The sequence below is a fragment of the Elaeis guineensis genome, chromosome 8, assembly GCF_000442705.2.
Source record: "Elaeis guineensis isolate ETL-2024a chromosome 8, EG11, whole genome shotgun sequence".
NCBI lineage: Eukaryota > Viridiplantae > Streptophyta > Magnoliopsida > Arecales > Arecaceae > Elaeis > Elaeis guineensis.
This window is the reverse complement of record NC_026000.2, coordinates 133304479-133328034: the sequence shown is the minus strand read 5'-3', so window position 1 is coordinate 133328034 and position 23556 is coordinate 133304479. Positions and strand designations below refer to the sequence as shown.

Here is a 23556-nt window from a genome sequence, read left to right as displayed (position 1 = left end):
TTGTAAAAAAATGGAAGTTGGAGGGGACGATTCGATGCAACTACCTCTCCTGAGCGTGACCGTAGGGCTCCAATCCTCGCTAAAAAATATTCGATTCGAAATCAAATTTGGATGAATAGACGACTTCCTCCCCACTATATGGGCAAATCTAATGGATGAGTACATCATCCTAGTACCATTGAGGGTCAGAGGACCAACTGCCACTTTTAGACCCCATGTCTAGACCACCAAGATACGCTCCCCTCTGGTCATTTGCATCCTGGCATTTAATCAAAGTCCGACGTCCACCATGATTCGAATCATACCCTCTTAATTAGCACTCATATGTGTTTTAATTTACAAATCAAATCCATCCTAAGCCTTGATGTGATCCGTGCACAATTGGAGGAAAATCTAAAATTCTGGACATTCCTCCATTTGTCTATGGTAGTATTTGTTTGGTATATCTTCTGAAAGATGAATAGAATAGTAAAATGGGTAGTTTTTTATGTCGCTGAGTAAATCGATGATTAAATCTGGTGGCAGGATAAGGCGTACCTATGGGTCTTGCAATTTTTTTTTTTTTTTGATTTTATAAATTATATTCGTATCAGAGATGTGTAATCAATTGTGCTGAAAAAAAAAAAAAAAAAACTGCCTAAAATATCATTTGAACGGTATGTGCGGGCATATGTTACCATCAACAGAAGCGCACACAAAAATGGGGAAGATATTGTTGCTAAAAAAATCGTCCTCCAACCCTCTGCTGGTCTTTTGGACCATCCGCCCTCCCCCAACACGTCTAAAACCCCTCTTCCTCTCCTTATCCTTTCTCTCTCTCTGTCACCCACCATGTCCGCAGCTCCGGCCTTCAAGCCCTTATCTATGGGGGATGGCTGCCTCCCCTCCCTCCGCACAATCTTCTCCCCCAAACCCTCGAGCCCTTTCCTCCCCCTCCCTTCCAAACCCCTCCATCTCCTCCATCTCTCCTTCTCCTTTTCCCCTCCTCCCTTCCCGCATTCCTTTCCACCCAAAAGAAGCTTCCTTTGATCCCCCTCGTGGCCCAAACCTCCGACTGGGCCCAGCGGGAGGAGGAGAACGAGGTCGAGAGCGAAGCTTTCGTCTTGGAAGGCGAGGAGGAGCCGGAGCTGCAGGAGGGTGAGGAGGAGGGGACGGAAGCCGGGCTTTCCGAGTTGGAGGGAGAGGAGGAGCTGACGGGGGAGGGTGGAGTCGTTCTCGCCGAGGGAGAGCCCGAAGGGGACGATGAGTACGTTGAGGAGGAGGGAGGAGAGGAGCCGTTTCCCGAGCCACCCGAGGAGGCCAAGCTCTTCGTCGGGAATCTTCCTTATGACATCGACAGCGAGAAGCTCGCCCACCTCTTCGACCAGGCGGGTATCGTCGAAGTCGCCGAGGTAAATGCCTGACACACAAAGGCAGTTGTTTTTCCTTGTCATTTTTATTGTTCTTATTGATGATTGTGCCTGTTAGCGTAGTCAAGATGTGATTTTTCATGGATTTCTGAGGTTTGCTTTATTTTTTGAAATGAGATTTTCCTGGCCATTTTGATTGTTCCTATGATGATTCACTCCTGTTAGTGTCATCAGGATGAGTTTTTCAGGGATTTATGTGAGCCTAGTTTTATTCTTGAAATGAGAGGTTCCCTGATTATTACAAGAATTATCAGGAGCAGATGTTAAGTTTACTAGGAAATATTGCCAGTAAGGTATTTCAGGATCTGTTTTCTTTATTTCAGTCCCCATATACATCTTTTTTTCTGGAAGAAGAATGGAGGAGGGGTTCAGGAGGGTTCTACTGCCTTTTCTGAAATTATGGTTTTTGGCTATGTGTTCCTGTTTTGTAGAAAAAATTTCATGGGTATGTGTTGTGCAACTAAGGGCTCTTGATAATATTCTGTAATCTGTTACTGGATTTGTAGGTTATATATAATAGGGAGACAGATCAGAGTCGTGGGTTTGGGTTTATCACTATGAGCTCTGTTGAAGAAGCTGAGAAAGCTGTGGAGATGTTCCATCGTTATGTAAGTTTTTCTTTTCCATATTATTACAGGATGTGCACAATGTGTGATGTAGAAGAGAATGTTGATGTGCTTTATGCTCTATTTCTTCATTAGAATATGCTTATGAGGGGTATTATGTTTGCATGATTTTGATCAGGTGCTGGATATAAGTGTTTCACATGATGAACTGCTAAGATGCCCTTATTTTTCTTTCAGGATTCATGTTTTATTTATCTAGTTGCATTTCATTGTGTTAGAGATATTAGGTTTAGTTTTTCTTTAATATTGGTAATTTTATTACAACAAGAAGTGAGTTTTGGAAGATAGTTTCTTCCTTGTGTCATTTAAAATCCCAAAAGGCATTCTTCAGTTGAATCATTTATGCCCTGCCATTCCCTGCAAATGCTGCAACAATGTGTTGTATTTGTGTTATTTTTCATTGAAGAAATGCAAAAAGTAGCTCATATTTGTTTTGCTTGTTTTTTGTAAGCCTCTCAGGATTAAGGATGCTTTCATGTGGCATAATTAGCTCATACCGTTACTTAACCTGCTTCCTGATAATAATTTTAATCAGTGGTCCCTTAATGTTAGCATTTGGACCCTGATTGATGTTAAAAGTGTTGACTGATGATGCTTAGAGTTTGCTGTTTATTAGAAGTGGGACATCACCATCAGAAGATTTGCTTGTATCATTTATGTGCTCAATGAAGCTGTTCCTTGCACATGCTTTGGCTGTATAACTTATGTCTGAAGTTCAACAAGTTCTTGAGTTGGAGAATAATTTCTTTAGTTTCAAAGCTAACTGATTCTATAATTCAAACAAGCCAGATCACATATCTCTGCCTGGACTATTTAAATTTTAGATGCCAAGTTGTCTAGGGAAAGCAGCACCTCAGGAAACATCTCCCATACTTACAGGCTGTTTGGAGCCCTATAGTTGAAGTTGCATGGCAACTTTAAGTCGTGTTGCAACTTAAGTTGCAGTAGTTGACTTACAAGGAAAATCACTTCCTATGTTTGGAGAAAAGAGAGGTCTCTAACTTCCATCAAAGTTCTTGCATGTGGACACCTGGTCAGAGCAGTCGATGTGAATGGAGATGACGGTGATCCGGACGAAGATGTCAGCATTGAAGCCATTGGTGGGGAAGGCTTGCACATAGACCTAGGCACGCATGGGGAGAAAGCGGGCGATACTACAAGGAGGGCGAAGAAGGTGAAGGAGAGGGGCAGATCGGATGGGCAACAAAGGAGGAGGGGGAGTGGAGGAGGGCAGTGCGGTGTAATTCAAGGTGGAGGAAGCAGCTATGGTGGCGGCTAGGAGGGGCTCGAGAGAAGGGCAAGGGAGGAGAGGGGAAGGAAGGAGGAGGTGGAGGTGATTGTCTTTTTTTTTTTTAAGAAGAAAAAAGATACTTACTCTAGTGGCTGCAACTCATCCCATGGTCATTCTGATTGTAAGTTGACCTACTGCAACATAGTCTTGAGTTGCAGACCAACAAGCAACTCAACTTACTGTGTAGTTCATAGATATCTAAACAAGCAGGCTGGCCTGCACCTGCAACTTGAGCTGCATGTAGCTCCCTTGTAGGACTGTAAACAGTGGATTAGTATCTAACAAAAAAAAAATAATCAAAATACAGTTCATGTATATGCAGTAAGATAAAATTACCACATTTTAAATAAAAAAGGAAGGCTAAATACACAATGTTAGGTTGTATTTGTTTCATACATCGACAAGAGGAAATGGAAGAACTTAAAGATGACAGATGTACAAACTATGTAAACAAATGAAAACAAATAAAAGAAAAAAAAAGAAAATCATTACATAAACAAAGACAATGGAAGGAAATCATACATATATATATGATATAAGCTGTCTACAAAAGAAAGTTACTACATCTACTACCTATCAAAACTAATTAGAACTTATAATCAATTTATATATTTTCTATGAGAAATCTCAACCATTTTGAAATTACAAACATGGAACAAGAATCCCTTTGGTTGCTAAGAAACTGTAAAGGGGAAAATGAAGTCAAAAAAAAAGCTTTTCATTTCATGGACCACTGGAAAGTTAAAACTTTGCAAATTACTATTTTCAAAGACAACAATGATGAAATCTTAAATAAAGCGAAGAAGACAATGAAGATGACATGATGTCATTGTTGTGTTATTACATCAAAGTATCATGGTCTCACAGCAAGGTCAGAGAGAGAATAAGGAGTGGCAAGTTAGGGCCAGAGAGATGGAGGTTGTGCACTACTTTGTATTTTAGTTTTTAAGAGGCTGAGAGACTGAGTTTTGGGGTTTGAGAAATAGTGAGATTTTTTTTTTTTTTTTTGGTGCATGGAGTGGGGGTGGTGTTGCTTGTCGTGATGAGTTGAGGGGCATGAGACATGTGAGGGATTGAGCAGCAATTGTTGGGAGGGCTGAGGGGTCGCAGTCAGTAGGGCTTGTAAGGGTTAAGGAGTTGTAGATGTCGTTGAAGGCTGAGGGGTTGTTGAGAGGGTTTTGAGAGGGTAGGTTTTGACATACATACACTAATACTTGTAAATTACTATGTGCAATTTGTGTCTGTGAAATTGTGATATAGTTATTGTAAATAATTCTAATAACTAAGGAAGACATGCATGTCATAGAAATTTGGATATTGTCGAAGGGCATCAAGCAGAAAATGTGTTGAAATGGAAATCATATAATTGACAACTTCCATGTCATGACTTTAAAGAGATTTGGCTATAGAAATGTAAACACAAGCTTTTTTTTTGTTGGATAAATACAAGCTTGTTGAGAAGTGTAAAGAAAGTTTTCTACTATACAATAACTTGAGTGAATGTTGGAATTTCTACCACTAGGCATGCACATGTAGCACTTTAGTGTAGCTAGCACAAGTGCATACCATGTTTTGTTCTATGTTTTTTGTTTTTTTTTTGACATAACGGCTTACATTGCATGATATAAGCATTGTGCAAAGAATTGGCCTTGATAAGTCTTTCTACTAAACTTGTTGTTGATGCCAGAACTAGCTTGGCTTCTTCTCAGCTGGAACTGGGGTCTCTACAGAGTTGCCTAGCCCTTGGAGAGAACCATAAATTTATAGAGTTAACATTAGATCAAGTGTGAAAAGAAAATAATATATTCACCTTGTCTCGACAGTTCTCTCCATCCTTATTCTTCTGCTGTGTTCTACTTCTCTACTTAAAATTGCTATTTAGACATGTTCTTCTCATTGAGAGAGAGAGAGAGAGACAGAGAGACCCAATCCTCTCTCTTCCCATTTGTTAAAAATAGACCAATCTATTTTTTGTTTGTTATACTGATTAAATGATCTATAAAAGAACAGACTGATCGAATGATGGTTTAGATTATATTTCTTTTATCATTAGGTTGCTCATGGTCTATATTTTTAAAAAAAACACATGAGTTCTTTGGATTATGTCTTATACTTAGAAACTATGCAACTGGCATGTATTATGTGGGAAGTGCAATAACAAAGACACACAAAGACATGCCCATGCATGTTCATGCAGAAAAGCCAATGCTACCTAACAGAATGATTTTGTTTGAGACCATAATTGTAGATAAATCCATGTTAGGTGGTTCTATACTAGCTAAATTTTTACAGACTTTTCCATCATATGATTTTGGCCTTTCAGACCTGGAAACCAAAATTATTCAGCTAGATGTTCTGTTTGGGATGAAACTATTAAACATAGTTTTATGCTTTCTAACACAATTCATGACATATTCATGATTTTCTCAGATGTATTTACGTACATTTCCAATCAATATTATTCTGTTGCTGCTGTTATCTGTTGCCTCGTGTTTGCCTTTTTTTGTATGTATTAATATGTAGATAAATCAGTTGTTTTATAGATTTAGTCTCTTTATGCTTTTCTTTTTATTTTGGAATCTTCTACTTAGTTTGAACTTTTAAAAATTTTCTGCCTAGCTAAATCAGACCTGAATATTGGACTTGTATCTACATGTTATAATAATCACTCTTGTTAGTGAACTGTCAAATATGTTTTTTAACAAATAAGAGAAATTAGAGTGTATACTCAGCATATCAAATTATGGTTTTTCTTAGGATTATATTTTGCTAATGATTTGTGGAAGCTGGAAATATATTATTTTTAACAATTGAGGGAAATGACCGTAATAGCCCTCAGAGGATGCTAATTTATAGTTTTTCTCAAGGCTTATATTTTGCTGATGATTTATGGAAGCAGGAACTAAATGGCCGATTGCTGACCGTAAACAAGGCAGCTCCTAGGGGTACTCGTGTCGAGAGAGCTCCCCGAGAGTTCGAACCTTCTTGCAGGGTCTATGTTGGCAATCTGCCATGGCAAGTGGATGATGCCCGCTTGGAACAAGTGTTTAGCGAACACGGTAAAGTGGTCGATGCCAGGGTGGTGTATGACAGAGAGACTGGCCGTTCACGTGGGTTTGGTTTCGTGACTATGTCATCCAAGGATGAATTAGATGATGCAATTGCTGCTCTTGATGGCCAGGTCAGTCCGCCCTTACTGTCTTACTTTAGATGGATGAAGTGTCTTAGTAAAGTCTGGCTAGAAATACAGTACTCTGATATTCAAAAGCTTAAACTAACACTTGATCAAGAAAATTAAATTCTTATACTCACCTAAACAGATGCTTTCAGACTACAGAATTATGAAACCTGCTTTTCTGGTTATACGAACAAGATATCATATCTATGAAGGCTGTTTTTGCTCAAATAATATATATTCTTTTTCATATGATACAAATTTTAGCAACACCTTGCACTATTAAGTATATATTTTATCGGCTAAAAATGTTGGTCAAATGCTTTTTAGTTTTACCAATTGCTTTTGTCTATCAGAGGAAAATAGTAAGTGGCAATTAGCTACCTGTTCGATGTATCTTCAAACGGGGAGATTTTATTTGCTAAAATGCTACCTTGTGCACTGTTGGTGTTAACAGAGTTTGGATGGTCGGGCACTAAGGGTGAACGTTGCTGAAGAAAGGCCACGACGTGGCTTCTTTTGATATTGAAGAAGCAACAGAGAATTTATGAATTCTTGAATGTCACACTAAGTGCTTTTATTAAGGATTTTCATTTGATTTTGTAGTTTATGCTGTAGGGAAATTTTTGTATGTTTTTTTGTTGACTTGGACTGTTTGGGTCTTCATTGCTTTGTTCATGTTGGTGGTGCTATGATGGAACATCCCTGTCCCGCGTTGATTAATCTTTGCTTGAACAAATTTCTTACTTGTAAGCTATAGAAATGTGAAGACTCAAAATTACCCGAAAGAGTGTATCCACTGTTTACTCAATGTTCTGTGATCCTAGTACGAACTTTTACTTTATATGCCTTTCTTACGCGGCCTGAGCACTTTGTGGTGTATGCAATTCATGTATTGTGCTACATTATGAAGAGCTCTAAACTAAGGTAGTAAATCTACCTTTTTTTTATTCTTTTTTTATCTTTTTTTTTTTTTGTGTTAAAGGTTGGGGAGGGGGTGCATTAGATTGAGCAAAATGTAGGGTGTGTTATGATCCAGGACTTCATCCAAAAAAAAAAAAAGGCTAGTTGAAATTTGTTATTTGGATTTCTTGATCAGTGTCCAAAGATCTCCCCACCACCAAATTAAGACTAATTGTTGTTAATCTAACCTGTCCAAAATCGATAAAAATTGTTGTATGGAAAACTAGAAATCAATGTAATTGTGTGATAATCATAGATTCAGCGTGGCAACAAGAGAACTTTGATAGGACTTTATAGTGATGAGCAAAAGTCTTTCGAAATGTGCAAAAATTAAAGTTCTTTTCGCTTGGGTTGAATCACCATAATCATTGAAAATTGATTTCAACTGGTGTTTGTTGTTTGGAATGATAAAACTTGTTGGCAAGGATAGAGGGCCAATAAAGGTGCAACGTGCAATTAAATCTGCTCACTGCCGTTGGTAAGGGTAGGAGAATATAGGATATTATTTATCTTTTTGGTGGTTTATTTGCTGATCAGATTTTCACCATCTTGATCTTTATTTATCGTAGCCAGGATTTGAGGGTGTGGGATTATTTTTGTTGCCCAAGAATTTTCATGAGAGATCTGTCTAAAATATGTAGGTCTACGGGGAGTATCAAAATTAAGACAGTCTAGATCTAGAGAGTGGTTGCTCATCCGAGGGTGAGGTTTTTTCTCTAAAAGATTGTTTGGAATCAACTTCCAACGTGTATACTACTCAAGAACAGGGATATGGAGCTTGCAATTTTCTACTAGTCTATGAGTTGAAGGATGAGTCGACGAAGCATGTGAAGCATGTGCTCCTGTAACACTCGAGAGTGAGGCTAATTTGGAGGAGGATAGGTAGTCAACCAAAGGAGGTGAGCAATAGTCCTTAGCAGGATCTTTTCCTGGGTGCGATCTATCGAAGTATTGCTGAGGGATCGATCAGTGCCTGGGAAAAAGGATAGCATATGTCGCCTATCAGATCTGGCTCTCTAGGAATAGATTAGTCTTCGAAGCAAAAATAATACATATTCATCAAGTGCTGGAGAGAGTCTTCTACTTGGCCGCAAAGTACAGTCACTTCGACGTTGTCGACTTGCTCCTTAACACCTTCAATTTTTAGAACTCCCACTCTTCTAGCGATTCCAACGATTATATTTATTTCCTAGCAGCCTCTTCCTTAGGGATTTGTTAAGGTAAATTTCGACTATAGTGTCAAAAATAATAAGGGTGGTGCTGATTTTGTCATTCGAAGACCGAATACTAGATTGCTGGTGGTGAAAAATTTACATCTCTTTGAACCTTCTGTTCTAAGAGTTGAGCTTCGCATTGCTTGGGTTGGCATTATCTATGCTCGATAGGAACTATGGGCAAAGAGGATTATCATTGAAAAAGACTACCATCATGATAGACTAGATTTAGGATGACATAATGCAGCTAGAAACCCGTCTGCTCCTTCATGACATCCGAATCTGCCTTCGTGACTTCGCTGCTATGTCTGCTCAGTATATCTTTGGAAAGATGAACGGTACTGCTGATTTGATCACCTCTTATGTAGCTAATCACACTAATGATTGAAATTGATGCCAGCGTCAAATTTGCCCACGAGCTTTGCAGGACATTTTATTTTTTTGATCTTTTGGATGTCCTCGTGCTAGATTGAAAAGATGTCATACAAGCTCTTTGACCAAAATTGATTGTATCTAATCTACTTACAGTTCACACATATAATAAGTTAATAATAAATTGCGGCCTTGATGCGGTTCACACATACAGTCCTTTTAATACCTCCCCGCCGCGAAGGCTGTGAGAGGAATAGAAATTTGGGATGAATGCTGGGGACAACCATGGGATGGGGAGATCGAAGTCCATGAAACAAAAAATAGATGACCAACCAGAAGAGCAGATAAAATAAAACAAAAGAAAAGGAGAGGAAGGGAGGCAGCAATGCATCGCCAGAGAGCTTGATGACAACCAGAGACAATGTCAGAGCTGGCTAAGAAGGCAATTGTCGCACAATTGATTCAAGACATCCATAGTCCAAGCAAAGCCAAGAAGCAACCAAGACAAGATCGTGCACAGAGGAGATCGCAACAGCCCATGCCAAGGCCAGATTGAGCCACAAAAATGACTCTAGTCAGACGACCCCAATGGAGAGGAAGCTAGGTCGAACCGGCTCAAACAACGGGCACAGAAAAAAGATGGGTTGACCAACACTACAGGGATCAGATCCTACAATTGGAAGAAGTTCCTATACAGATCAAAGTCCGTCTTATAATGAATCCCAAACCATTGAGTAAACATAATGAGAGCATAGGAAGCCTCATTAACCAGTAAGATAAATGTTTGTAATCTGCATCACCGCCCAGGGTACTTAAATTGCCTGATCCCCTCAGACGAATGTTTCGAACGCAATGCCTAATTATGCACCAGGAAAATGAAGGTAGAGATGTGTTGAATGTTGTCGACATTATGCCTTTCAAATGCCTACTAGGTATTTAGCTGGCGCCGATCATCATCACTGGCCACTGCATGTTCTGAACACTTGACACCAGAAAACTTGAAGGAACAAACACCAGAAAACCCTGCGAACAGTTCATATGTTGACGACAAACCAAAGAGCACCACTGCAAGCAGAGACAGATAAAACACATCATATATTCATACCAGCATGCTACCAATTTGAAGCAGTCAATTATAGCTTCAGAGCTTTCATGGAAGCCTGGAAGGCAATTAAAGCCAGGAAAATTAGTTTTTTCTTTCTTTTCTGAAAATCAAGGATAGGAGAAAAATTTAGGATACAAACCTTGCATTGCAAAGATATCAGAGGCTTGCAAACCTTGCATTACAAGATATGAGGGGCTTGCAAAGATTATTTATTTCTTAGGTCCACAAATGTCAATTGCAACTGAGATGTGGTCGACTAAGAAGCAAATCAGATATCCACATAGAGCAAGGAGATGTGATGCAACACAATGATTGCATGTACTCAAACATACTGATTTTAGGAAAGCCTTCAGATATCTTTTCTTCCTTACCAAACAAGAATAGCAGTAAAGCACCACATCTTTATCAATAGGATATGACGAGCAATCTTTACAAGTACGTGCAATTTAAATCAGTCATCACAATGCACAGAGCAACCGGGAAGATTGACCAACTTGCAATATGACAATAAACTGCAACCTGCAAACAAGACTTTCCTATATTGTACAAACTTATTAAACTTGTACTGACATCCCTTTTTGTTGGATTATGGCCATAATTGTTATCAACAATACTCTAGGTGACACCAGAGGTGCCATTGCCCTAGTTTCAGTTCCACTAGGTCTCGAAGACTTGACATTCAAACAAAATGCTAAATGTTGCGAGCATTGGCATATCATCAAATTCACAGGAGTAATTACCATCAGTAGTTATGTAGCTGGGCTGCTCGACTGGTGAGTGGAACATATCGTACAGATGTTTCACTTCTAATTTTTACAGAACCATCCAGCTTCTTATCAACTACCTTCAGATCCTGGAAAACAGTGCCAACAGGGATCACCATCCTGCCACCAGGCTTCAACTGCTCAATAAGTGGTTGAGGTATCTCTGGTGCTGCAGCACCAACATGGATGGCATCATATGGTGCCAGGTCTGGCCAACCCAACCTTCCATCTGCAGCCAGCGGGTAAGTCAAAATAAAACAAAGATAATATCAAAGAAACAAGCAGATCCAAATAGTGTATAGCAGCAAAAAGTTCCAGGCCAGAGAGCAGATTTCAAATATACACAAACTTCCTATAAGCTGGAGCACTAGAAAAATCTGCCATTTCATTATCAACTCTCATCAATTCAATGTAGTCTAGATTCCAGTAAGTTCTTTAATAGCATTCATCTAACTCGCTATTCCTCCATTGTCAAAGTTGATTATAGCTCTATTTGTCATCCTTGCCCATACAAGAATACCATCTCTTCAGGTAGTACATAGTGATGCAAACACAAAACTAGTAAAGTGGATTGTGTGTACGAAACTTGCAAAAGAAAAGCAATAAGGAGCAGAGATTATCCAGCAAGAGACCAACTGTGAATACAAGGAATAGAGTGAGAACATAAACCCACGTTGACACCATAAAAATAACATCAAAATACAAATCCCACCCCATCTGTTCTCTTTATACAGGTGATATTTTTTTTTTTTTTTTGACCATTCCTTGATGAAAAAGGACTGCACCTTCTGCTGTCCCTAGCAATTCAACATTTTTCCTAGCAAATGCACTTAAATTTGGACTTACAATTTCTTTTAGTACGTTATTCGGTAGCAATGCATATTAGCCATTTGAAGAAGAAAAGGACAGACCATTATCAAAGCTCACGCAACAGCAAGAACCAAGCTAAATTTTCAGGAAAGGATTGAACTGAATCCAATATTAATAGGATCACATAGGCTAGCAGACACAAAAAGATTATGTAGTAATAAAACCCATGTTATTTGGTTATTTCACTTGTGATTTAGTGTATCCACACCAAAAGCCACATTAAGATCGAAGTATAGTAACAAAACCCATGTTATTTGGTTATTTCCCTTGTGATTTAGTGTATCCACACCAAAAGCCACATTAAGATCTAGTAGGATAATCATGTTTAGGTTCGGAGTTTGCTTGAACTTTTTTTTTTGTGGAAGGATTTTATTACTGAATTAACTTCCAGATCAGATCTGAATTGTTGGTTGCATATTGCAATGATAAACAGCCAAAAAAAGAAGAATTATCGCCATAGAAGATGGGACAAGATAAAGGAGGAGAGATTTATCTAAGGGGGAAGTAGAAAAGGAGCAGCAAAAGCCCGTAAAGAGGAAAAGAAGCATCCGGATATTATATTTCCTCATCAGAAAAAACCATTAACCACAACAGATTTGCCACTCTTCATAGAACACTACTCATAGGCACCTATTGACCTAAAAATCCTAAAGCAATTTATTTAGAATCTCCAAGGATTCCCACCTTAGTGACACTGAACTTAGGATTCTAACCAATATAACTTCACTCCTAAAAGAAATCCTAACAAACAGAAACTCTACTATATTAACAACTACTCGCATCCATAAATGCATGTCACTCGGACTCCTTTGACTTAAATCAAATAATCCTATGCCTTTCAGGACAATCCAAAATTCATTTTAAAAATAAACCCTACATATGATTAAAAATTAAAACTATTTACTACATGTCAAACTGTTATCTTCCTGCATATCCTTCAGTTTTCTGTATAGGATTGTAATTGTATGACAAGGCAACTCCATAAATAGTATGCAAGAAAGAAGGTAACCCCCTCAATGGCAGTCCAATTTAGAAGAACATACCAGCAACATGTACAGAAAGAGAACCTTCATTTAACAACGATGCTACTGCACTTTTCTTGATATTCTCAATAGAAGAAGTAACCAGCTCAGGAATGTGTTCAACACCTACAGCACGACCTTGAGGTCCAACCATCATTGCAAAGCATGCTGTTAAGTACCCAGTCCCTGAAAAACAACACAAAATGGAAAAATAATTATTTAAGCCATAAGACCCAATGAAACAGGAGACAATCTTGAACGATTCTACTATGATAACTCTAATCACTAGTTTAAAAATTTTATAAATAAACAGCTAAAACAAAATTACTAGCCAATATATAAGTAATATAAGCGTAAGGAATGCCTGGCAGATTTACTTATGGATAAACATCTTCTCTGATCTAATGCTTTACATTTTAGAGTAAATAAATGTCAAATGAACCAGCAAAATGTACTAATGATCAGTGTAAGAACCAAAACATAAACACAGATTACACATTCAGAAGCACAAGAGTATGCACGTATGCACAAGCATGCCTGCACATTTGCATACAATTCACATGCATACATGTTTATGTGCACACATATAAGGACATATGTACTATGCGCAAATGGATGCTTATGTATATAACCATAGCCATAGTCAACAAAATCTTATCCAGTCAGTATTTAAGTCCGGCTTTATGAGTCTTTCATCATTTGTTGCTGTCCAAGGTATGCCTAGCCAAGTCATGCTGCTTCTTCACCAAATCTGTGTTGGACTTAGGCCTATCACATAAATAAGCTGTTCGTGAGCAGCTCATGTTTGGCTCAAAAGTTAGCTCACATGGCTCACATAAATAAGCTGTTCATGAGCAGCTCATGTTTGGCTCAAAAGTTAGCTCACATGGCTCACTCGTTTTGATAGATGAGTTGAATATGAACCACAATTTCGAGCTCTAAATTTAAATGAGCTCAATAAAAGCGAGACCAAGCTCACTTGTATTCGGCTTGAAATATCTTGAAATATTAAAAACAATAAAATAATTATAATTAATAAAAATATTGTTTTATATTTATTATTTTTCTTTCTATAAATTATTTGAAGAAGGAATTAACTCAGCCATTAGATCTTAATCTAAAGGCTCCACTGTTTAGACAAAAATTAGAGATCTAACAGTAGAAGCATTAGAATAAGATCTAGCATCTCCTATCAATGGAAGGATATTAGAACCCTAAAAGAAAATGCCTTTGGCCCTTTCTGTTCCATCGCTTTCTCGAATGCTCTAGACCATTCACCCCAATCTCGAGTCTTACTCTCCTCTCTCCAAACTCCAAATCAACACAACCACCTCCACCTCAGACTTCTCAGTGAGATCGCCTCCCTCATAGTCTGATGATGGCTATTCCGCTCACCCTCCAGTTTCAACTCTATTGTGAAGGCTCTATCCTTCTCCCAACTCCAAAATCCAAGTCATGAGGGTGGTGATCCCCCTGGCGGGGCATCAATCTAATGGAGGACCAACTCCTCCACAAATTCAATGCCTAAGGTGGTAAGGTAGTTCATAAAGGAAGAGCTGCAGATGTCATAAGAGATGGGAGGAGGTTTTATGTTTTCACCTTTTGTTGGAAGATGTTGGTGCAGTCAAAGATTCCATACGAAGCTCAACATGCAAAGCTTGAGATAGTCTGACATCACAATGAAGCAAGCCAAGCTTATCCTTTCCAGCTGGACTCAAGCTCAAGCAGAGCTCAAGTTAGTCATTGGAATTTCAAGCCGCACTTAAGCTGGCCTCAGCTTGCTCATGTTTGGCTCATTTACATCCTAGTTCGATTGAGATGCCCTCCACAGCCCTGAACACCTTTGCACCTTATTGCAACCAAGCTTCCCTGCTTGGATACTCTCAAGGATTACCCTAACATGCCAAATTAGATAATATAGCTCATACTTTGGGTTTTTTTTTTTTTTCGCAATTGAAAACAAATCTAGGAGTCAACCCCCACTTTTCATGCATAAACAGACACTGGAAATGTTGCACAAAAGTGGAAGTGAAATCAGAAGTCTGAAATGTCCTCAGGGTTTGTTATTGCTGATGATCATACATGCAAGTTTCCTGCTGATGCCAAAGTTGTTTTTCCTTTTTCCATGGCAGGGCATGAGCATTAGCAGCATATATATTTCTTGTTGCAAATTGACATCTCAAGTGACTCCAAAACTACTCCCAGAAGTTGATTTTCTTTCATGACATCAGAAAGCAGGTTTAGATCTTCTCCATGGAGGATATCCTCATCAGTTGACTCTAATATCCACTAATGCATGAGCATAATCCATAAATAGAATGAAATTGAAGCAATCTTTCCCTGACAAACATAAGGCCAAAAGAAGCTAAATCATAAGTCTTGAAGCAAATGGAGCAAGGTGTAAAAAAATTTTATTGCAAAAATCATGAGGTCAAAATAAGTAAAATTATACAGATCCTAAAGTAAAATGAGCAGGATTTTTTTTTTTTTTTAAAAAAAAGTTCAAAAGCACATTTGACCTAGTCTTAAGACCCAACACTCCAGCATTTTTTCCATTGCAGATGGTTTCAGCCAAATAGAACAAAAGGGTAAATCAGATGTAAAAGTTTCTTTAAAAAATAAAATATTCAAAAAAAAAAAAGTTACAGGGAAAGTAACTAAAAAAGATGCTTGAAGGCAAATAAATTTCACTAAATGAAGTAAAGAAAAAAAGAAATATTACACAGCCTACAATGGAGGATCTGCTATTGAGAATGCAAAAAAAGGCACATAATGAAAAGTGATTATTATTCAAGGTAAATTTCTGCATCTCAGACAAATCGAAAGTGGATCCCTCATGGCAATAGTCAAAATCATCACTGAAAAATAAACTCATTTTGGTCTATGTTTCAATCAGAAATGTTCAAAACCAAGCCTGATAGATTCCTCTGCTCTGCACTAATTGAGTTTCCAAATAATAATGCCAATTGCAAGGCAGATATTTGAGTAGAAAGTGTCAAACAAACAATTGGATAGTCTATCTACCACTCCTGTATGTTAATTTCATACAAACTATATGCTAAATGGGTGATTTCCCAAAAAAATTGTACGACGTGTATATTCATTATAATGACTTTTTAACATTTCTATGGGAAAAAAGCTTTTTGAAATATTCATTTCATTAAAAGCACCCCATTAATATGACAGCTAAGCAGAATAGCTGTGTCAGCAATTGCCAAAGCTACAATCATAATACACCTTTAGGCTGCAACTCATGCTGCACTGACCAGTACCAGTGCACAAAATTTTAGGTCAGGTTGGACAAAAGATGAAACTTTACTCATGCAATGTTCATGGCAAGAGACACCAGTCGATTTTCAACCAAATTATAAAATCTTTTCATCCCACGAATGGCCACCCTTTAAAAAGCATAGAAGAAGAAAAATGCAAGTAGCCTCCACCCACTGTCAAATAAAATGATGCAAGCATAAAACATGAAGCTTGGGATTCTCCACAATTATCCATCAACAAAAAATAAGGTTAACAAAGCTTTTACAGAATGTAACACAGACAAGAATACTAGGGTAACATCATTTCAAAAATGATGTAAAATATGTAACAGCAGTTGCAACACTAATGTGATTAATATGCAAAGGGAACTTGACTTCTCCATTTCAACTGAATATCAAATATCACTATGAAGTAATTTTGACTCTGTGTGTATAAATCTGACAATTTAACAATGTAAATGAAGCCTGTAGTCTGCAGATTTTGAGAAAGCTTGGATAGCAAATATGATATCTATCATATTTAAAAACATCATCGTGCACAGTAAATAGAATGTAGGAAATTGCAAAGATCAAAAAAGCCATGTGTGTTTCTATGCCTTATGACATAATTAAACCAACAATGCAAAGCTATCCGCATAATAACAAATCATGTCTAAGTAGAGCACCTGAACCAACATCCAAAGCATGCATTCCTGGCTGCAGATGTTCTTTTAACAGTTCTAGACAAGTTGCATGCATATGAGGTGCTGATATGGTTGCATTATAACCTATCTGCATAGGGCTATCAACATAAGGTGGGCTTCCACCAGGTACAAATAAACCCCTATCAATTGCCTCCATTACTTCTGCCACTTTCTTTGATCTGATTATTCCATATTGCTGCAAATACTCCACCATTGCTTTATTTTTATCAACTGATCCACTAGTCCCATAATGCTGTATTAAAAAAGGAGCAGAGCATTAAGGCAGATGATCCACCAGAAATATCAATGTATACCTGCTCTCCTATCATTAACAAGAGACTACTGAAAAAAAAGGGGCAAAAGAGAACAATCTCATAATTTACAAATTCATAATTAAACTATGCAAAACAAGAGTATTAAAAAAAAAAAACCAAAAAAGTATGGTGTGCCCTAGAACTCATACAAGAACTTTCTCACTAATAACAACGTCCCTTTACAGCTAAATAACGTTTTAAATATGAGAAGGATAATCAACAGATAAACATAATTGCTGAAGTTAAATAAGTTAACAGTTTGGTATCACTGAACCAAGCCACTCTTATTTTAAAATGGATATCATGTCCATTTGCTATTTCTTTCAAACAAAAAAGGTAGTTCGCTAAAGTTGGATTTCTGTCCTAATATAAACTGTCTATCTGTATAGCATGTAGCACAGGTTGAGATGTGAAGAAAAGAAAAAGAAGATGACCCTTAGTGGGAGAAAGAAGAAAAAGTCCACTACAAAAGAAAATATTATGCTAAAGATAACCAATAAGTCCTCTTAATTTCGTCATTTTACTTATACCCCTATCTTCATACAGCAAAAGAACTGATTTAACAACAAAAAGGACTCCTAGCAAACCTTAATTACTCTGGGACTTTAGGGAACACAATTAGAGTAAAAAATGGATTCCTATTTTCATGAACTCTACAATATCAAAATTTATCGTTTTTCAAGAATTGGTATGACTCTGGACTCCTTAAGTAGACAATAAAGTAACAATCTTGAGACTTCCAGGACTACCCAAAAATCACCTTAAGAATAATAAATCCAAAAAGATGCTTGAGGAGGCAATATATGTGGAGTCAAGAGTTTGTCATTGAAGAGGAAGATATAGATGTTATGGAATGCATCGTGCTTGATTTCTCTAAATTTTATTTGATACTACCATCAGTCTATAACCTCAAAATAATATCATATCCTCACCTTTCATGACAAATAGATATTGCAAATTGACCTGCAAGCTCTATGACCTAATTCGCTTAACCTCTAACTTACCGGTCCTGTAGTATTTTTTGCTTCTTTAATTCTTTATGAATATCCTCTTGTTTCTTTACCTTTTCTTTTCTTTCATTTTTCCCTTGTGAGAGGCTGAGGACAATATATTACAAATTACAAATTGTGTACATACATAGGGTGTACGTGAAACAAAAATTTGACTCTAAAGGATTATAATCATTTATTGAAGGGCATGTGTGGTTAGAGGGAGTTGGACTCTGGATGGGAATGGGAATGAGTAACTCCCATCCAATTATTTGCTTGGGGGGAGTCCCACTCTCATTTGATTCCAGGGGGAATGGGAATGCCCCAATCCCCCAAAATCCAATCTCTACTCTCCTAGTATTCAAATCCCATTCTGATTCTAATTCCGATCATGAGCTAAATGCATTGAGGGATAAAGCCATGCCGATTTCCATTCCCATCCATTTCGATTCCGATTCCTGGCACAAATCAAACGCACCCTAAGTAGTTTATCGGGATTAGTAGCCCATAGATGCCATCCATTCTATCATATTATGCTTCTCTTTTGGAAATGCTTTAGCTTAACAAGGCCTTAGAAATCTTAAGTGTTGACAAGATTTTTACAAATTTATCTTGTAATCTTGCAACTCATCGTGCATTTGTTGTTGCAAATCATCTTGACCAGCTCCAATCAATCCCTGAGGATAACCCTAACCTTCACCACAATAGACATCTTTATAAGATCTCATGAAATGCGTAGGTTTCAACTCCTTGAAACAAAAGAGTCCCATTGTGCAATATTCCTACCATCATGAGTTCCTGATTCATATTAGATCATTTTGGCATTAGGAAGCAAATTAGGAAGTGGAATTTGACAATCATTTAGACTTTGAAGTTCGAAAAGCATGAAATTGAATGGACATTGCAAGGTATTACAAGCTCAAAGTTCTTCATCCAAAACTGATCCCAACTCATCTACAATTATGTGATTTTTGTGAAAATTATGATCAATGCATGGGTAATAGATGCTTCAATGTATCGACTGGGGGGATGAACATCCCATGTTTCCAGTTTCAATGATCAATGAACTAATTGGGGTATCCTATAACCCCAGGATTGACCTCTAGACACGTTATCATCATAAGCCGTTGCAAAGAAGAAGACCTCTAAAGAAAGTATTTGAAACTTGGAGAGGCAGGAACCAAGACTGCCTTATTATGTTGCTCGACCCAGCAAATGCATCTCAACCTTGTTACAAGCTCAAAGTTCTTCATCCAAAACTGATCCCAACTCATCTACAATTATGTGATTTTTGTGAAAATTATGATCAATGCATGGGTAATAGATGCTTCAATGTATCGACTGGGGGGATGAACATCCCATGTTTCCAGTTTCAATGATCAATGAACTAATTGGGGTATCCTATAACCCCAGGATTGACCTCTAGACACGTTATCATCATAAGCCGTTGCAAAGAAGAAGACCTCTAAAGAAAGTATTTGAAACTTGGAGAGGCAGGAACCAAGACTGCCTTATTATGTTGCTCGACCTAGCAAATGCATCTCAACCTTGTAAATATTGGGAATGATGTGTTCCAAGGTCACCTACAAATGTTTGTGCTTTGTTCTTTATTTTAATAATATGCTGTTTTGGTTTTACATGGATCAGCCACACAGACAACATCATTCGCATTGCCAAGATCTTTCACAATTAAAAATTCTGGTCTAAGCAGTCCAGATGCTAGTTCGGCAATTAAGTTGGTTATATTATACCACCAACAACATGCTGACCATGAAATGAAATAATCAATACATTAATACAGGATTTGAAAATTCGATCACTGATTCCTTGTCTTTGAAATCATGCTATGTATGGTAACCTCACAATACGGATTCATTCACTCTATAATCTAATAAGTTATGGTACGTGCTCGCCGGGAAATTTTATGCGAACTTACTTAGGCCCATTGTAATTCTTCATCTGGTACTCTTTTCTTTCTCTCTTAAATGCGAGAACCCCTCATACCCCTTGCAAGAAATCCAGTTTAAGAACAAGATCTTCGCATAGAACTCATCAATTTCAGATATAGCTGTGTCTCAAAATTATACTGAGAAAACACGATAGATCGAGAGAAATCAAGGAGAAAAAAAACCAATCAATGAACAGGAGAAAGAAAAACCCTCAGCAGAAAGAGAAATCGAAGACAAAAAAGATCCACTTACGCGGCAGAATCGATTTAATAACAAGCGAAGTACCTCCATTCAGGATCCCGGAGAGGGACCAGAGATGTTGAGAGGGAGTGGGGCGAAAGAAGTTGGGAGATCGCGGAGAAGGGTAGATAGATATCGAAGACGAGAAGAGTGGGGAATAAGCTGGAGCAGCACCGGATTCCTCAGCGGAGCACAGGCACAGCAGCCGCGTTAAGCGTACGCGATGGAGTGCGTTTCTTTATTTATTCCTCCATCGCTGCCGTCACTTCGCCCTTTTCTTCCCCTTTTCCTTCTTATTTCTTTGATCTTGTTTTCTTGTTCGGTAGTTGCTACTGATACCGAGAGCGCCGCGGCAATTGGTTGGCCTCGCACGAGTGGAGCGGATGCATGCCGATCCCTAATTTTACCATATTCCAGTAAATAATTAAAAAATTCAGGTTGTATCTCCAGCGCCCAAGAATTAATCATTTTTTACATTTGGATGGCATTTTGTACAACTTTCAAAGCATATGAATCTCTTTCTATCATGGGCAGCACAATTCATGGGATCGATACTATACTTTAAAAACTATGCAAAATATGATCTAACTATTAACATCATAAAAAAAGAATAATTATTTTTTCACATGAAAAATACAACTCGAATCTATTATAAAATTATAATTTCATCCTCTCAAAAATTCATTGGATGGCAGCACAATGAAAAAAATAGTATTCCCTTCTAACAATGACTCGAATTGAACTAATACATTATTAGATGATTCTTATTTTCAGTTAAATTCAAAAAGCCAACTGTAAGTGAGTTTTTGCCATCAAAACTATACTGATGATGATTTTCTATCATCATTAACATTACTTTTATTAGATATATATTCCAAAAGTCAATATGGCTGATACATTATAATAAAGTTAGGACATAATTTTGTACTTAATATATTAATTTAATCAATAAAAAGATAAATTTAATTTTCATTCAAGTGTGATGTATCCTTGAATCATCCATGGAATTAATATTTCGATACATATTTTCAAAGTATTAAGAATTAGAGATATATATATAATTCTTAAATACTCCCGATCATAGTATCATCATGAGGATGGTGATCGATCCGGATAGACCGACGTACAGATCACTTCTTTCGGGATAGATGAGTCTCTGGTCTATAGTGTAGAAATACTGAGCGACGAGTGTAGGTAGTTGTTAGAGAACAACTAGTACTGAGTGTGACCATACGAGAGATCACTTGAATTTTTACTCGATCATCAGTGATTGTCTCGATGCTGTAGTTGTGTGAATGGTCTTTTGACCTGCGATGATATGACTGCTCACAGTGAAGCTGCTAGAGTTTAACTGACATATAAACATGATCTCAATGAGCCCTTGTAGTGGATGTTGGTGACAGTTGGTCCACTGTAGGAGTAAGATGCGCATCAAGATAGAATCTATCAATCTTGATAGAGAGGAATGATCTTATGAGATTTGAGAGGCTAAGTTCGAGAGTCTATGACCACAGTAGTGTGATTGATAGAAAAGAGTTTCCATAAGGATCACAATTGAATTGAGCTGATCAAATCTATCATATGACTGGTGATGAGGTTTGATGATTTATCCATGACCTGCCATCTAGTCGGGACTCACGATAGAGGGACTGAATCACATGTGAACTACACCTTAAGTTTTTTTTTAAATTTTACTGGATTGCCACTACATACTGATAGGTATCACTAGTGGATTATGAGAGCTCACTAAGGTTGCTTAGAATCGACAATCTTTGATGAGTTAGAGTAGAATTATTTTGATCCATTGAAAAAATTTCAATAATACTATGATAGAGATCATTGTATATCTCACTATCAGATAGAATTGAACCTATGGGGTCACACAACAAAGGGATTAGATTTAGAATAAGCAATTGGGCTTATGAAATCTCAATTGAATTTAGAGAAACTCTATTGGATTCAGGATAATCTTGCTAGCACATGGTTGAACCCAATTTTTTCTTTATATTTGAATTTTTTATTTGATAAGATTAATTCAAATTTAATTACCTACTAATAACTTAAATGAATTAGATTTATTGGGCTTCAATTGTTGGGTGCCTAGGGTTTTGGATCAAATGAATTAAGGGTTCAAGCCTTTAATTAATTTTCTTGATAGTTTTGATTGGGTGCCACTTGTTTTCATCAAGTTGGGCATGCCCACCCATTAGAGGGTGTGTAGGACCAGCATGGGGCATCCCATGGGTGCCATGTGGTGTGTGTATTTATGGATGCAAAGGCTCCAATAATTTGTGCCTAAAGAATTTCCTAAAGGGAGTTCAATAACTAAAGGAATAAAGATTCCTAATGCAAGTAGGACTTGTATTAAGTGGTTGTTTGGTTTTGAATAGGATTCAAACCTTATGCCTATTTAAAGGGACCTTCTCTAAGGGTCCTTAGGATTAAAATCAAGCAACCCCATGCCTCCATACAAGTGCCCATGCCCCCTCTCTTTTCTCCCCTCTCTTCTCCCTTGAAGAACCAACGCCCAAGTCTTGGGCGTCCTCCATCTTCCATGCCCAAAGGAGCTTGGGCGTCCTCCTTTGCTTGCTAGTTTCTAATTTTGATTGCTTCATAATCAAGGCAAGAAAAGCAAGAGAAGAAGAGAAGAAGAAGATCAAGAAAAGAATCAAAAAGTTGATCGCGATTCAGACTTCGTTCAGATTCGCAGGCTGATTTTTCTTAAAGAAAAAAAATCAATGCCATAGAGAGCTGTTCCAAACTGATCCTGAGTGGATACTCATGGAGATCAGACATTTGTGTGGCTAAAGAAGAACCTACCCTCTTCTAGATTCAAATTTGAAAAAAAAATACGAAATAAGTATGTGATTCGATCACATTCAATTTCAGCATAAAATTCTGCTTGTGTTCAATTTCAGCACATGAAGTAAATCCTAGTACTTTATATTTTATGCATATATGATATAGATTAAAAGATATTTTAATCTTTTATTCTACTACATTATTTAGAAAAAAAAAATTGAAACATACATGCATACTCTGACATGAAAAATACAACAGTGGTATCAGAATCATGGATTTCATATGCATGAAATTGATATACATATTTTGAAAAAAATTTTAAAATCTAATTTTTTCTTGATACATGAGATATATAGATGATTATTTTGAATCTAAAATTTATTTTAAATTTAATTTTAGAATATATAGTTGATATGTGAAAGCATACATAGATCTAAATTTTATTCTAGAATGATTTTTAATTCATATTTATATGATATGTAGATGCATGCATAAATCT

At 37.3% G+C, this 23556-nt stretch overlaps 2 protein-coding genes across 5 annotated transcripts; one reads left to right on the top strand and one right to left on the bottom strand.

The window, feature by feature from the left end:
* Window positions 1–742: 742 nt before the first annotated feature.
* On the top strand, window positions 743–7312 carry LOC105049560 (28 kDa ribonucleoprotein, chloroplastic). Its single transcript, XM_010929249.4, is given in 5 exon segments — window positions 743–976; window positions 979–1391; window positions 1916–2017; window positions 6226–6507; window positions 6959–7312. Coding segments are annotated over 5 exon segments (1008 nt in total). The 5' UTR covers window positions 743–831; the 3' UTR covers window positions 7025–7312.
* A 2382-nt stretch (window positions 7313–9694) lies between these two features.
* Window positions 9695–20593, bottom strand: LOC105049561 (protein-L-isoaspartate O-methyltransferase). Of its 4 annotated transcripts, none has more exons than XM_029265941.2 (5): window positions 20268–20593; window positions 16746–17016; window positions 12833–12997; window positions 10896–11148; window positions 9695–10115 (listed from the first exon to the last, which is right to left on the bottom strand). In XM_029265941.2, the coding sequence occupies exons 1-4, from the start codon at window positions 20304–20306 to the stop codon at window positions 10898–10900; spliced, it is 726 nt and encodes a 241-aa protein (XP_029121774.1). In that variant the 5' UTR covers window positions 20307–20593; the 3' UTR covers window positions 9695–10115; window positions 10896–10897. The 4 variants fall into 4 exon arrangements, with proteins under 4 accessions (XP_029121774.1, XP_019708100.1, XP_073117961.1 ...); XM_019852541.3 differs by lacking the exon at window positions 9695–10115 and adding an exon at window positions 20003–20152 and having other exon boundaries at window positions 10537–11148; window positions 20301–20586; XM_073261860.1 differs by lacking the exon at window positions 9695–10115 and having other exon boundaries at window positions 10537–11148; window positions 20268–20589.
* Between the last annotated feature and the right edge of the window lie 2963 nt (window positions 20594–23556).

Coding starts and splice junctions, on each gene's coding strand:
- LOC105049561 (XM_029265941.2), bottom strand. CDS start 20,306: ATGGAGGTACTTCGCTTGTTATTAAATCGATTCTGCCGC. Junction 17,017..20,267: donor TATTAAATCGATTCTGCCGC/GTAAGTGGATCT, acceptor TTTTTAATACAG/CATTATGGGACTAGTGGATC. Junction 11,149..12,832: donor TCTTTCTGTACATGTTGCTG/GTATGTTCTTCT, acceptor CGCTGGCTGCAG/ATGGAAGGTTGGGTTGGCCA.